The sequence below is a fragment of the Glandiceps talaboti genome, chromosome 20 (genome assembly GCF_964340395.1).
Source record: "Glandiceps talaboti chromosome 20, keGlaTala1.1, whole genome shotgun sequence".
Taxonomy (NCBI): Eukaryota; Metazoa; Hemichordata; class Enteropneusta; family Spengelidae; genus Glandiceps; species Glandiceps talaboti.
Window position 1 is genome coordinate 14,436,706 of NC_135568.1, and position 17,392 is coordinate 14,454,097.

Sequence of the window (17,392 nt, forward strand, 5' to 3'; positions counted from 1 at the left end):
AGTTTGATGCCGTACATGAACGTCTCCGAAATGCAGTTGTACGAAGCCTTAACATTATACACAGGGCGAAAAATAGTGATGAAACGAAAGGTTTAAGGAAACGTCTCTACAAGTGACAAGACATTATACCTACTTGTTACCATAATGAATATACTATGGGCAATTATCAAGTATTTGTTGTGGTGATAGAATGCAACAAAATTATGGCTATGCAAATTTGTAAATATAGTGAATATGTCACATTGTATGAATACATTATAGAGAATGAGCAATGAGTGCTTTCCTAACTTGTATTCACTCACATAAGTTTACTCAAGCTTCTAACGAAATTAAGTGGAAATAAAGACAGCATTTTATCAATACACACAATGGTCAGTATACATATGAAAAAATTGTCACGTTATGATGTATGTTTACTATGGAATGTAATTCACTGATATTTTTCTTCGTTCAATCACGTACAATACGACCGAATTATCTATAAAGGACCTTGTCAAGACAAGTCGACAGATGAACAGGTTCAAAAGTAACCCTTTGGTCAGGACTCGGAGTATTTTCCGGTTTGACTGTAAAACAATATTGGGGAATAACATCATAATACCTTCGGATCATAAACATAGTTTAAGAAAATTGGGAAGAGTAATATATGAGGATTTCGAAAGCCTTTTCAAACATTTAGAGTACCACCAAACAAATATTGTGGATGCGCAGTGTTGCGAATAAGGGCGACATATGTTTTTTTTTAAAGTATTTAGCTTGGCATACATGACATACAATTTTACCTGACTATTTCAATAGTCCTGTTGAATTAAGAAATACAAACGGATTGTACATCACTAAACTTTATGGAGAAAAGACTTTCCTTGTAAATGTAGCATCAGATAGTCAAGAAATATCGTAAGATTTAGTACTTCAATTATATTAATTTAGCAATGTGCAATGATATAATTAAATATATAGCATGTGTTTCAGTTTAATTATACATAACAAATGCTCTTTTGCTAACAACATACTGGTATAAACAAAATAATGACAGACAACCAAATTTGTTTCGAGAACCCTTTTTGAAGTTGACATAATTATATTTGTGATTCTTGATTTGTTATTCCCACACACGTCTGCAGCTCAACAGACAGTGTGATAATAAATCTGCAACATGTTGAAACAAACTAACAAAAATGGTTGTGTTTATTTAGAAATGTGTGATCCAGGAACAAATGGCAACAACTATCGAGCCTGCATCAAGCAGTTTCCAAACCGACCACTCTAACCATTTAACCATATCATAATTTATAACTAGTGGGTATTGATATGATAGAGTGTTGATTGATATACCAGATGTTGGCTGTTTTAGTTGGTTCATTAGGCCTAGGAAACTGATTACAATGCAAGGAAATATTGTGGTGCAGTAACTTCATACCTCCTCAACTGCAAGCGCTTAGGGTCAAAGCATTGACATAGCAGTCTCTATCCAACCAAGTCCACAATTATAAAGCAGGGAGTGGCTGAAGCACAATCATTGTTCAAATCATGCCCCTGCATTTTGCCATCCAGGAACAGTGGTCGATCCGGCACCATGCAGTTTCCAAGTGGTCGAACCTGCATCATGCAGTTTCCAAGTCGGTACCCTTTGATCTTCATGACGCTATGGTAGAATTTCAGTTCAGTATAGTGTTACTGACTAGAGGCCCGTGTTTACCTGATGTTGGTTGTTTTAGTTTGTTCAATAGGGAAATGTTTTCAACAGTAAACAAACAAGAATTGAAATAAGCACCCTTTTCGATTTCTTTAAAGATGACAAAGGGAAAAGTAAAGCAACTCAGACACCAAAACTGTCAGAAATTTATCATTTGTCTTCGTAATAAATATGGGTTTCAAATACGCATGGGCAGATTAATTAGTATGGCGATATCACAAGTACATTAATGTTCTCAAAATAACTATCGTTCGCAATATGCCATTATAGACTGCAAACAGGAAATTGAGAATACAGCGCCCTCGCTCAAATTGGGGTATCATCATGTTGAAACGTTTGTTAGGAGCTTTGTCCCTTGGTATTCTGTAGAAGTGTGAATCAGGGATGTTTTTCGTATTGTTCAGACATTGAGGAAAAATGTTTTGGTCAAAAAAAATTCGCAGCTCCCCCTTCGCATAGTCATTGTAGTCATTGCACAACCACCAGTGGACAGGTCCGACTTGGACACAGCTTGTATTATATGTCAATACACCATTATTATCTCTTCATGGATAACGCGAAAGGGAACTGACTTCCGGCTACACATGCTTCAATAAAATCTGCACCCCCAGACAGCTTCTGGAATGAAAAAGACTGTTATTGAGGAAACGAATAAGATACAATAATTATAAAAATGTATTGATGAATAAAAACAACTAATTTTTCTATAATTTGAAGCATACTTTTGTGTCACTTATCTTGTTGTCTTTACCTAAATTGTCTCTGCTTGAAGCTCACTTCATGCAAGCAACCGCAACGCTCTATATTCCATAGTTGTATTTTTGTTTGCATGGTTGTTCATGCCATTTTATTGATACAAGAATTGTAAGTAACGTGTAGCAATCGGATCATTCTCTGTGACTTCGGATACTGAGTATCAAAATGTAACCAACGTGACCTTTTGAACTTCATTCCAAAAAGACGCAAAACAGAGCTAGAGACACTGACGTGATTTGATTAGTGTTTCACCAAACGTGTGACTGTACCATATTGACGCATGTGTGTTGACGGCTCCTGCTTTGAGGCTGTGAGCTACCCGACTTTCGTATTGTGTGATCTGGTAACTTGTTCAGTACATAAGTGAACAAATTAACACCTACATTTGTCACAAGTCAACGTGTCACAGTATCTTCGCAGTTGGAAACAATAGAGCACTGCAACTGACGGATGCCGACAGAGCAATACTGCCCATCAATCAGTGTCAAATTTCATTGTTCTCAGCTCAACGTATTGTTTATGTTCACACACAAAATCCACTGACGGCCTTGCGCGAAAATTAAACTGCGCGTAATCACCGTGATCTCCCAAAGCGCGAAAATAAGACTGCGCAATAATTTTCCGGTTCACAGTATATTAGAAGTGTGATGTCTCACATTACAACAATATGAATTTAAATTAATTGAGTAAAAGGACTGTCCCACAAATTATGCAATGTTATCCACCTTCTCTTTTATGTCGCCACCAACGTCCATTCTTAGCGAACCAGGAAATAACCTTGGCCTGTTTTTTGTAATTGTTAGCACTGGTGTGGTGGAGCAGCTTGGTGAAGTTTGCTTACCGACTGCCTTGCTGAAATTTCAAACATCTGTACATATCAATGTTTGTTGTGTAGTAGTCAACAAAGATCGGTCGCACAACAAAGTTGCCCCGCCCCCCTTGACGTTGTGAATTTCGTTTGTAAGGTAAGCCACCTTGACATTTTTAATTATGTAGTATGTTGAAGAATCAAACATGAAAGTAATTGTTTATTTTATATTTTTTACCGAATCAGTACATTGTGATATTCTACTGTGCAGTTTTCATATCTTAGAGGTTATTGACATATCTGTATTTATCGACACTGATTGTAGATCGAATTTTCAAATACGCATGGGCAGATTAATTAGTACGGAGATATCACAATAACAATAGCGATCACAATTACTGTCGTTCGCAATTATGAAAGTCTATCTACGCCAATTATAAATGTAATAGCAGCAAATAAAATATATTGACATAGTAAAACTAGGCTTGTAAAATGTGATGGGGCAATTTCATCAATGTACTGTTAATCTCCCTGATCAGATCAGTTTAGAGTTATCACCCTCAACGGTCATTTTTTGCAAACCAGGAAATAACCTATTGCTGCGCAGAGTTGACACAATTACTGGTGCATAGAAGCAACCGCGTTCTAGTACGCTTGTTAACATCTAAAAATCATATATACCCATGTGGTTGGTGTTTTAGAATACCACAAATATATATTGCTCACAACGAGGAAAGGTAAGTCGCCATGACTTTTTTTAGAGGCCTCACTGGTCTAAATACTACCTGTATATTTACCAGAAAACTACATAGTCGTGTCGGGCCATGTAGCGCCAATGAAAGATATAAACAAAATTTATAAGTGTAGTGTTTACATGTATTATATTCGTAAATGTACAACTATGTAGAGATTTAATATGGAGCGTAATCCACGTCAAAAGTCGAACTCGTCAAGTGATAAGTCAGGTACATCAAGTGACAAGTCAGGTACATCAAATGACAAGCCAGGAACGTCAATTGACAAGTCAGGAACGTCAAGTGATAAGTCAGGTCCGTCAATTGACAAGTTAGGAACGTCAAGTGATAAGTCAGGTCCGTCAATTGACAAGTCAGGAACGTCAAGTGATAAGTCAGGTCCGTCAATTGACAAGTCAGGAACGTCAAGTGATAAGTCAGGTCCGTCAATTGACAAGTCAGGAACATCAAGTGATAAGTCAATTTGTACGGACGTTGTATCATTTTTGGCAATTGATAATTCAATGTGGACAGTTGACAATTCATAGCGTGCAGTTAAATCAAAGCGTACGTTGAAGTTTGCACAAAGCACCCCAGCTTGCTTGGAAGTGAATACACGTCAACTGACGACTACTTTACAGAACGCATTTGGAAATCGTAATACCAATGTCTACAAAGCTAGGTATGCTCGTGACAAGTTATATGACCTAGGTCATGACCCGGAAAAAAAACATTACCCGTCTTACATCCAGTAATCATGTGTGCGCTCGCACATCTTTGCCAGTTTAGGCATTTTGCGGAATTACTTCAAAACGATGTTGAAGTAGTAGGCCGAGTTCAAAGTCGTGTATGTCTACTGTGTCAGTTGAATGCCATAGGTATGTGTAATAACGAAGTTGTCCAACTCATTCAAGAATACCATGGCCAACGAACTGTATCATTCCACACTGATTTCAAGCCGACTCAGGACTATTAACTGATGAAGAATTAGACGAGAAAATCCGTGAAATACAAAGAGATTTTCCTAACTGTGAGGTGTGGCTGTAGACGAATGATTGGTTTTCTTCGCTCGAGAAATCTTCGTGTACAACAAAGAAGGGTTAGAGATGCCACAGAGTTGATACGCATGTTGTTCTGATATGGGCACTTGAGGTACGTTCAGTACGCAGAAGCTTGCCATATCACGTGCACTCACCTTTAGCTCTATGACACATTGATGGAAATCACAAACTTATTCGGTAAGTTTTAAAATATTACTTTATTGTTTATTGTGGAATTATTTTTGATACATAGTTTTTATGGTTTTGTTGTGTCTTGATGATGATGATGATGATGATTAATTATTATTATAAACATAGAGAGAGAAAACATACAAACTGTGTTAGGCTCTCTCTCTCTCTCTCTCTCTCTCTCTCTCTCTCTCTCTCATTCTCTCTTGTCCTCTTACACACTCTAACTGTTCATTTAAATATATATATGTATATAATTATATTTATAATATACCTTGTGATATTGCTGCGCCATGATTCACTAGAATCAGTCACGTGATAGGAAAATAGAATGACTATTTCCCTAGGGAAATAGTTCCATCAGCTATTACATGGTCACATGACCATCGCAGGTCAAAATGGCAGCTTCTGATGATGTCGTCTGCCACTGCGAGTTCACAGCAAGAGGTATATTACAAAACACATATTGCTTGGCCTATATTCGGGCTATAGCACCCGTTCATTATCCCCTCATGACTGTGAGTTACCAGAATCATATGCTATTTCCCTCGCCCTTCAGCCTCAGGAAATAGCATGTGATTCTGGTAACTCACAGTCTCCTTGGTGTAATAAACTGGTGCTATAGCCCTCATGGCCAGGCAATATGTGTTCAATATATATACATATATAGTGTGTGTATGTATTATTATTATTTAATATTTAATTATTAGCATTACTGAACAGAGGTTCACTTGTGCTATAACTTATGAGCATGGTGAAATGTGTGTGTGTGTGTGTGTGTGTGTGTGTGTGTGTGTGTAAATGACATAAAATTGAAAACTGACAGACTGATGGGCCTAGTATTTGGTGGTCAGGGTGTGTAGATTGCAAATTGTTCAAATGAAAATGGTCACAACAGAGATGTGAATTTTGGGTCAAAAAATGTGATTCATGGTGTGGGAAAATGCCTTGACCAGGCCTAGAAATGAAAGGTTAGTTATTGTTTTATTAATGTCGTTTAAATCTGTTGTGGGCTACTTAACATCTCAATGTCAATGTGTCAATGCATAAAGTTTAACCTTGGTTTGCGGTTGCTTGGAAATTTTAGCACAGCTGAATTAAATCATAGACACTGTCTATGATTAAAACAGGTGCATTCATGCTACAGACATGATAAATAGTCTTGCCCATGAATATCTGTCTGTCTGCCTATATGTGTGGTTGACTTAAATTTAAAGAAACTTAGAAGTCAAAAACATTGGGAAGAATATTTTGTAGTGATGATTTTAGTCACTTGTTAGCACAACTGAACAATTGCTAGTGCTATATCATGGTGTGGTGTCTGTCTGTCTGTCTGTCTGTCTGTCTGTCTGTCTGTCTGTCAGTGTGTGTGTGTGTGTGTGTGTGTGTGTGTGTGTGTGTGTGTGTGACTTGAATGCAAAAGCCGCCCAATTGATTGCCCTAGTATTTACATCTATTTGCCCTAGCATTTATATCTATATCATGTATGCTAGTGGTGTTTTTGTGCAATATGTATTCTTGCTTAGCATTTATGATCCATTTTAGTGTTCCTTTACATAATTTTGAGTATTTCAATCAAGCCATTATTGTGTTATATACTTATAGGTGGCGTTTTATTATTCATGGAGGAATTGATGGTTACTCCAGAAAAGTCATGTTTTTAAACTGTATGGGCCAGTGGTCTTTTAGCCTTTGCAAATTCCAGTGGTACAGTTGGAAGGGAGGTCTTCCTATCCACAGAACAAGTAAGTATAAATATATCTATACAACCCTGTTAGTGTTAGTGTGTTAATAAGACTACTTTGGGAAACTGACAAAACATACCTAATACAGGGTTGTAGACATAATTGTATTAGCCCTGTGGTGGTATAGCCACACATATATCCTGTACAGGGTTGTGGACATGACTGTATTAGCCATGTGGTGGTATAGCCACACACATATCTAGTACATATTTGTAGACATAACTGTATTAGCCATGTGGTGGTATAGCCACACACATACCTAGTATAGATTTGTAGACATAACTGTATTAGCGATGTGGTGGTATAGCCACACACATACCTAGTACAGAGTTGTAGACATAACTGTATTAGCCCTGTGGTGGTATAGCCACACATATATCCTGTACAGGGTTGTGGACATGACTGTATTAGCCCTTTGGTGGTATAGCCACACACATACCTAGTACAGATTTGTAGACATAACTGTATTAGCGATGTGGTGGTATAGCCACACACATACCTAGTACAGAGTTGTAGACATAACTGTATTAGCCCTTTGGTGGTATAGCCACACACATACCTAATACAGGGTTGTAGACATAACTGTATTAGCCCTGTGGTGGTATAGCCACACATATATCCTGTACAGGGTTGTGGACATGACTGTATTAGCCATGTGGTGGTATAGCCACACACATACCTAGTACAGATTTGTAGACATAACTGTATTAGCCATGTGGTGGTATAGCCACACACATACCTAGTACAGATTTGTAGACATAACTGTATTAGCGATGTGGTGGTATAGCCACACACATACCTAGTACAGATTTGTAGACATAACTGTATTAGCCCTGTGGTGGTATAGCCACACACATACCTAGTACAGAGTTGTAGACATAACTGTATTAGCCCTTTGGTGGTATAGCCACACACATACCTAATACAGGGTTGTAGACATAACTGTATTAGCCCATAGTTGTTGTAGCAGCTTTGGATAACATATCCCAATAACTGCTTTGGTGTGCACAAGACTTGAGACATACTTTAATTCAACCTGTTTAGCAACTTGTATTTCAACAAAACATACATGCATCTATGGTTCAGAGATGTGTATAACAGTCTATGCATAGAGATGAAATGCATATCTGTGTAGTAGGTATACTTTTGACAACCATGTGGAAGAGCAGTAGCAAAACATACCCTGCAACATGGACATGATATACAATGTTCCTATGTAATATTGCATATGTTAGTTGGCATAACATTTAATCCTGCATGTATTTCAATCTCACATATTATTCCTTCAAAATGTTCCTAGATACTCACACCTACTTTTCTGTCACAGTCTCAGTTTGCTAATTAAGTATTGAAATATAGATTGTATGTGTGATGGAATTCAATTGTTTTGCCTCAATACTTCATGATGTGCAGAAATCTTTATTAATTCTTTATTTGCAACACTTCTGTGTCATATATCCAGTGAGTTGTTTTACTATAATTGTTTTATTATTTTTGATAAGTATGTAGTATTGACATTCATATACAGTACCGTCCTACATACATATGGACAGAACAACACCTATTGGCAGGGTTGTATTATTGAAACTATTAACTTAATTTTCTTCTATTTAGACCAAATTCTTTTGCAACAGTAAGTTTGGCAAAGTCAGGTTTCCATTATCTCATTTTCAATTTTCATTTGACAGGATTTGGAATATGGTGTTGATTGGGAAGGCCCAACTCTAACAAATGTACCAGAACTTGTAAGTGTAACAATTCCTGATGTGACAATACCACTTGAAGAGGAGAAATATAGAGAATTGTGCATGTTGATCGACCCACTTGCAGAATCATCAAGTAATGGGATTGATATATATGTAGTTAACATAGTTAACTCTTTCCTGTCATGATAAAGTACCAATGGTTGAATATTGGTTACAAATTAATGGAGTATTCAAAAAGGTCAAGGTCATGTTATGTTTGATGTCAAGACACTGACTGAAGGACAACAAAAAGACAGGGAAATATGAATATATTATTGTATTCAGCTGTCTGATACAGTAATGGAACGAAGTGGTAACTCTTGAACAATCACGAAAAGTGTTGTGTGCAATTCTTATTGACCTATATTCTGTCCAACCTTATCAATGATTATGCACAACTCTCAGGCAAAAATATTGCTTTCAGTATTTCAGCCAAAAAAGTGGATTCAGATCCTTATGTGTCGTTACTCTCATAGGGCACCTAGGGGGCTTACCTTACGACATTCAATGCAGCAGAAGATCTGTGCAGGTTTATCGCGCAGTCATTGTGATATGATCCTATATCGATCTAGATATTCATAGAATTTGATGCTTTTGGGGGGTTTGGACTGACGTCAGGTCTATAGATGGCTTTGACAGTGATATAGTACCACGGATAGTAATTGTACTTTGTGATAGTGCTGTCATGTCATTTATTGTGAACATGTAACATTATTTTAACAAAAATGTATCATGGTATACACGTATATTTTAATAAAATGAATAAACATTTCATGATGACCAAGTATAACTTGCAGATGTATGTATGTTTTGATTTCATAGTGCAAGCTTTGGAGTACATGTAATGTTTTCATTCCCTGTAAGTCAGTATCCTAAAATTATTATGACAGTACAGGACACAAGAATTTTCTGAGAACATTTTTATTATAAGTAAGCTCAAAATTTCTCAAAACTTCTCAAAAAACTAAATACTTTTTGAAAGGACTTACTGAAATTAACCTATTAAATGCATCAAAGTTAAGGCTAATTTTGTCCCAACTATCTAACTGATTAAAGTCTTTGACAAGTAACTCATCATCAGAAGTTGTCACCTCAATCATAAGTTTTCACACCTGTTCTAAAACAAAGTGCAATGATATAATTTTTAGCAGCATATGAATCGACTCTCTGGACTTCTTAATGTAGAACCGAAGCAGTAACCCTTTGTTGTTTCCAAGATATTGTCACTTAGCCCCTAAATCTAATCTGTAATCAGTGTAGTGAGAAGCATTAGAGAGGATTGATGACATCAAAAATGGAAAGATACTTCAGGTTTATGCAATACATTGAATTGGAGAAAACACAACTAAATTTCTAAGGTTACATTGATCATAGGTAGACACTGGATTGAGTTTTGTGTGTTGTAGAGAAAAAAAGATAATGTTAGAAATTATGAAAACAACTAATGCAATCCTCTTGCAATCTATGTTTCTAAAAATGATGCAAAATTACATTTCTGGCAACTTACTACCTACTGTGATTAAACTTACACCAGTCCAGTGAATACACTATTTCTGGTAACTTAGTACAACTGTGGTTAAACTTACACCAGTCCAGTGAATACACTATTTCTGGTAACTTAGTACAACTGTGGTTAAACTTACATCAGTCCAGTGAATACACTATTTCTGGTAACTTAGTACAACTGTGGTTAAACTTACACCAGTCCAGTGAATACACTATTTCTGGTAACTTAGTACAACTGTGGTTAAACTTACACCAGTCCAGTGAATACACTATTTCTGGTAACTTAGTACAACTGTGGTTAAACTTACACCAGTCCAGTGAATACACTATTTCTGGTAACTTACTACAACTGTGATTAAAGTTGCACCCGTGAATATTTAAAGAATTTTACCACAAAATGAGGCATATTTTTAATCAGCACCTTACTAGCATTCTTTGCATGTGTATGTTGTCTGAAAATCATCTTAACATATTAATTCCACAGCTGAAAAGTAGATCAAGAAAATATGTGTTAATACCACCCAAAACCTACACATTGGAATGTGACAGTTGTATCAAAGGAGTTTTTCAAAGTTTGGTAAGACTCATGGCTGACATGAAGCTGCACTTCCTTGGTACAAACACCAGGGTCTGGCAATGTAGATATTGGTATGCTACTGAACCATATGAAAATTTTCCAGGGCATATTCCTGTCGCCTGTTATACACTGCAAAACATCATGGATAGAGGGTTTGGTATCTGGGAAAAAAGAGAATAAAATATATTATATGCAACAGTTTTTTATGATATGTTAACTAATTTCTGAATAAACTAGCTCTCTTAGTCCTTACGGTTGCCCACAATTAACCAATACTCCATGATTATGTTAAGTCTGGCTATATTGGTACTTAACCTATGCTATTTCAGAACCCATTACCTTCCAGGAAGGAGCATATGAGCCCATATAGCCATTGGTCCTTACTAGTTGAAGGGTGATGATGTGTAATGACAATGACATAAGTGTATGTTCATCATAGAAGCATGGCGATTCAAACGCAAGTTTTCTTCTTCCACTTTAGAATCTGAAACAGGCATGTTTTGAACTAATGACTTGACATATCCTTCTTCAGTTAAACCGGATCTGACAGAATGATCAAAATTTGAATAAACTGGAGATGTAAAGGTTATTTGTTCAAAGCATGTCTGTATTTCAATCAAAGTTGTCAAAGAGAACTTGTGTTTGTGAATAATATACATTTGTACCTGATATATGAGCCAATGACCCAATTACTGTATCAAAAGCAAAAAATGACATTAAGTTTGGACTCACAAGTCTTCATCAAAAATGCACTCCCTCACATGCTTTACTTCTATCATGATTTTAAATGACATTAGTAATAAATAGGAAAAAATTTTAATAAATTTTATATGTATTATAAAAGTGTCTGCGACATGCGGGATAGGACTGGATTTAGATAATTGACCCATTTGGCCAAGGTCAAAGGTCAGGGTCTCCAATGAAAGTTTACACCTAATAATTTAGGGATAGACACTATAATGTAGTCTCTATGTATTCAAGTTTTCGAGTTATGCCATAAATAGTCATTGTTAACAACAAACATGGCTGGCATGCCACTTGGACACTTGTGTATGTTGTGAACTGAAGTGACTTGCACATGTCCCATATGACAAGTCATCTTTGCGCCTGGCTTAAAAGTAACTGGATATTGCATGTCTGAGAAATGCATTATGGACGGACTAACAGACCCACTGTAATAATCAATTAAACTGAGCTCTTTTTTTCGCAACTGCATGCTTTGAGGCAAGAAGTAGTGAATTTATTATTCATCTATCATAAATGTACTTCTACTTAGGCCCTTGAGGCAACTCAAGACAAATGCTTGGTGAGTGAATGTGAAACAAGTTTCAAACTGGTATTATAACTCATGCTATACAGCAGTACTATTATGTATGGTACTCTGTATGGTACAGCTGTACTACTATTATGTATGGTACTCTGTATGGTACAGCTGTACTACTATGTATAGTACTATGTATGGTACAGCTGTACTATTATGTATAGTACTCTGTATGGTACAGCTGTACTACTATGTATGGTACTCTGTATGGTACAGCTGTACTACTATGTATGGTACTCTGTATGGTACAGCTGTACTACTATGTATGGTACTCTGTATGGTACAGCTGTACTACTATGTATGGTACTCTGTATGGTACAGCTGTACTACTATGTATGGTACTCTGTATGGTACAGCTGTACTATTATGTATGGTACTCTGTATGGTACAGCTGTACTACTATGTATGGTACTCTGTATGGTACAGCTGTACTATTATGTATGGTACTCTGTATGGTACAGCTGTACTACTATGTATGGTACTCTGTATGGTACAGCTGTACTACTATGTATAGTACTCTGTATGGTACAGCTGTACTACTATGTATGGTACTCTGTATGGTACAGCTGTACTACTATGTATGGTACTCTGTATGGTACAGCTGTACTACTATGTATGGTACTCTGTATGGTACAGCTGTACTACTATGTATGGTACTCTGTATGGTACAGCTGTACTATTATGTATGGTACTCTGTATGGTACAGTTGTATCATTATAGTACTATATGTATGGTACAGCTGTACTACTATTATAGTACTATGTATGGTACAGCTGTACTACTATGTATGGTACTCTGTATGGTACAGCTGTACTACTATGTATGGTACTCTGTATGGTACAGCTGTACTATTATGTATGGTACTCTGTATGGTACAGCTGTACTACTATGTATGGTACTCTGTATGGTACAGCTGTACTACTATGTATGGTACTCTGTATGGTACAGCTGTACTACTATGTATGGTACTCTGTATGGTACAGCTGTACTACTATGTATAGTACTCTGTATGGTACAGCTGTACTACTATGTATGGTACTCTGTATGGTACAGCTGTACTACTATGTATGGTACTCTGTATGGTACAGCTGTACTACTATGTATGGTACTCTGTATGGTACAGCTGTACTACTATGTATGGTACTCTGTATGGTACAGCTGTACTACTATGTATGGTACTATGTATGGTACAGCTGTATTATTATGTATGGTACTCTGTATGGTACAGCTGTACTACTATGTATGGTACTCTGTATGGTACAGCTGTACTACTATGTATGGTACTCTGTATGGTACAGCTGTACTATTATGTATGGTACTCTGTATGGTACAGCTGTACTACTATGTATGGTACTCTGTATGGTACAGCTGTACTACTATGTATGGTACTCTGTATGGTACAGTTGTATTATTATAGTACTATGTATGGTACAGCTGTACTACTATTACAGTACTATGTATGGTACAGCTGTACTACTATTATAGTACTATGTATGGTACAGCTGTACTACTATGTATACTAGTAGTACTATGTATGGTACAGCTGTACTACTATGTATACTAGTAGTACTATGTATGGTACAGCTGTACTACTATTATAGTACTATGTATGGTACAGCTGTACTACTATGTATACTAGTAGTACTATGTATGGTACAGCTGTACTACTATTATAGTACTATGTATGGTACAGCTGTACTACTATGTATACTAGTAGTACTATGTATGGTACAGCTGTACTATTATAGTACTATGCATGGTACAGCTGTACTACTATTATAGTACTATGTATGGTACAGCTGTACTACTATGTATACTAGTAGTACTATGTATGGTACAGCTGTACTACTATGTATACTAGTAGTACTATGTATGGTACAGCTGTACTACTATTATAGTACTATGTATGGTACAGCTGTACTACTATTATGTCTAGTACTATGTATGGTACAGCTGTACTACTATGTATACTAGTAGTACTATGTATGGTACAGCTGTACTATTATAGTACTATGCATGGTACAGCTGTACTACTATGTATACTAGTAGTACTATGTATGGTACAGCTGTACTACTATGTATACTAGTAGTACTATGTATGGTACAGCTGTACTACTATTATAGTACTATGTATGGTACAGCTGTACTACTATTATGTCTAGTACTATGTATGGTACAGCTGTACTACTATGTATACTAGTAGTACTATGTATGGTACAGCTGTACTATTATAGTACTGTGCATGGTACAGCTGTACTACTATTATGTCTAGTACTATGTATGGTACAGCTGTACTACTATGTATACTAGTAGTACTATGTATGGTACAGCTGTACTATTATAGTACTATGCATGGTACAGCTGTACTACTATGTATACTAGTAGTACTATGTATGGTACAGCTGTACTACTATGTCTAGTACTATGTATGGTAAAGCTGTACTACTATTATGTCTAGTACTATGTATGGTACAGCTGTACTACTATGTATACTAGTAGTACTATGTATGGTACAGCTGTACTACTATGTATACTAGTAGTACTATGCATGGTACAGCTGTACTACTATGTCTAGTACTATGTATGGTACAGCTGTACTACTATGTCTAGTACTATGTATGGTACAGCTGTACTATTATAGTACTATGTATGGTACAGCTGTACTACTATGTCTAGTACTATGTATGGTAAAGCTGTACTACTATTATGTCTAGTACTATGTATGGTACAGCTGTACTACTATGTATACTAGTAGTACTATGTATGGTACAGCTGTACTATTATAGTACTATGCATGGTACAGCTGTACTACTATGTCTAGTACTATGTATGGTACAGCTGTACTATTATAGTACTATGCATGGTACAGCTGTACTACTATGTCTAGTACTATGTATGGTACAGCTGTACTACTATGTATACTAGTAGTACTATGTATGGTACAGCTGTACTACTATTATAGTACTATGTATGGTACAGCTGTACTACTATGTCTAGTACTATGTATGGTACAGCTGTACTACTATGTATACTAGTAGTACTATGTATGGTACAGCTGTACTACTATGTATACTAGTAGTACTATGTATGGTACAGCTGTACTATTATAGTACTATGCATGGTACAGCTGTACTATTATGTCTAGTACTATGTATGGTACAGCTGTACTACTATGTATACTAGTAGTACTATGTATGGTACAGCTGTACTACTATGTCTAGTACTATGTATGGTACAGCTGTACTACTATGTCTAGTACTATGTATGGTACAGCTGTACTACTATTATAGTACTCTGTATGGTACAGCTGTACTACTATGTATAGTACTATGTATGGTACAGCTGTACTACTATTATAGTACTATGTATGGTACAGCTGTACTACTATTATAGTACTATGTATGGTACAGCTGTACTATTATAGTACTATGCATGGTACAGCTGTACTACTATGTATACTAGTAGTACTATGTATGGTACAGCTGTACTACTATGTCTAGTACTATGTATGGTACAGCTGTATTACTATTAATGTATAGTACCCAAATAACATTAAAGGTGACAAAAAACATGAAACCAACAGCTTAAATTCATACAGTACCTCCATGTCAATAACTCCAGTGTTTGGTTCAACGTCAGATTGGTCCTCACTTCACTGATGGACAGATTATCAACATCTACATTACAAACTTTTTGATGATTTTCCAAACAGCCTATAGTAACTTCCTTTCCACAATTCACACAAGATACTTTGGCTGCCTTACTTTCTCGCTCTTCCTAAAGCAGAAAAAAAATACAAATAATTAAATCTTACTTGATTATTTAATGTTTAATTAAAAAACAGTAGTTACAAACATTTATCAAGCTATACAGGTCTTCCTTAGGGCCACAAGCTTGACTAGTTCCTAGGAACTATTTTTACAATATCCATTTTGTGTAAATTTTGATATTTTGTATATTTGTGGATAAATTTAGAGTATTTTGTAAGTCTATAAATTTCTGGCAATAAAAGTTTTTATATTAGTATATATTAGTATTTGTTAAATGCTGATATCAATTTTTTTTAAGGTGGTATGTATGTAAAAGGTACACAAGTTCTCTTGTCATTTTGTGCCAGTTTTACCAGCTTTCCACCTTTCTATTGCTGGGGTTCCCATACCTTAAACACCGGGATATGGCCAAGGTCAGTTAAAATATAATCGATACACACAAACCAAATAAAATATCTCTTTTGCCAAATCTGATGTGTGCTGAAATGAGTGTCTAAGAAAAATAAATCATCATTCCAGTATTTTCAAAGCTTCAACCTATCATAAGATCAATCTGTATATGTTAGCTATGTGCCCCTTATGTATTAGTCTTTCTTTGTATAAATTTGTTTTAAAATCTATTTCCTTGTTAATACCTATTATTCATTTCACAAATTCCACTTACCTCACAGTGAGCGCTGCTAGCGCTGTGATCTATCTGCATATTCTTTTGCAGGGGTCTCACATAAGCTACAGCGTGCTTTAACACGGACTCGTCCCTAAAATAAGGTACCGAATAGCCACTGCTAGGCATGGGTAGAGGGGTTAGTAGTTTGCCACCAGCATGCATGTTCCTGTATATTATAAATCCACCACCATCTGCCAGTTTAGGATAATGACGGTATAGAGTTTCCTGCAAATGTTCGAAACCACCATCCCCATCAAACGTTATTTTTCGCGTGCCCAGTCCCACCTTCCTAAGTTCCTCTCGTTCCAGTAGGGATGGTACACAAGACGTATCGTCACTGTCGTGGTGCATGTCTTACTGCTTCCGGGTCGATTACCGTTGTGATCCTCAGCTTACTTGTTATAATCTGAAGAAAACTTCTATGACGAAATATGACGTAGGGTATGACGCGTCGTGACGTAGTTGAGTTGACAATCAGCCATCCTAAGGGGTACCAGTTTGGTAATAGTATAGATTGATTCATCCGCCAGATGCATTGACTTGTCGTTTTTTCAAGAGTTTGACTATCATCCAGACCTGACTTATTACTTGATGTTCCTGACTTGTCATTTGACGGACCTGACTTATCACTTGACGTTCCTGACTTGTCAATTGACGGACCTGACTTATCACTTGACGTTCCTGACTTGTCAATTGACAGACCTGACTTATCACTTGACGCTCCTGACTTGTCAATTGACGGACCTGACTTATCACTTGACGTTCCTGACTTGTCAATTGACGGACCTGACTTATCACTTGACGCTCCTGACTTGTCATTTGATGTACCCGACTTGTC

General features: G+C 36.5%; 1 protein-coding gene and 1 long non-coding RNA gene across 2 annotated transcripts; one reads left to right on the forward strand and one right to left on the reverse strand.

Annotated features, from left to right (window-relative positions):
* Positions 1 to 4,747: 4,747 nt before the first annotated feature.
* On the forward strand, positions 4,748 to 9,443 carry LOC144450809 (uncharacterized). Its single transcript, XR_013482263.1, has 3 exons — positions 4,748 to 5,232; positions 6,829 to 6,968; positions 8,657 to 9,443. It is a non-coding gene; the product is annotated as an uncharacterized LOC144450809 (long non-coding RNA).
* A 175-nt stretch (positions 9,444 to 9,618) lies between these two features.
* On the reverse strand, positions 9,619 to 16,947 carry LOC144450493 (uncharacterized). Its single transcript, XM_078141126.1, has 3 exons — positions 16,552 to 16,947; positions 15,719 to 15,894; positions 9,619 to 10,957 (listed from the first exon to the last, which is right to left on the reverse strand). The coding sequence occupies exons 1-3, from the start codon at positions 16,903 to 16,905 to the stop codon at positions 10,936 to 10,938; spliced, it is 552 nt and encodes a 183-aa protein (XP_077997252.1). The 5' UTR covers positions 16,906 to 16,947; the 3' UTR covers positions 9,619 to 10,935.
* Positions 16,948 to 17,392: the final 445 nt, after the last annotated feature.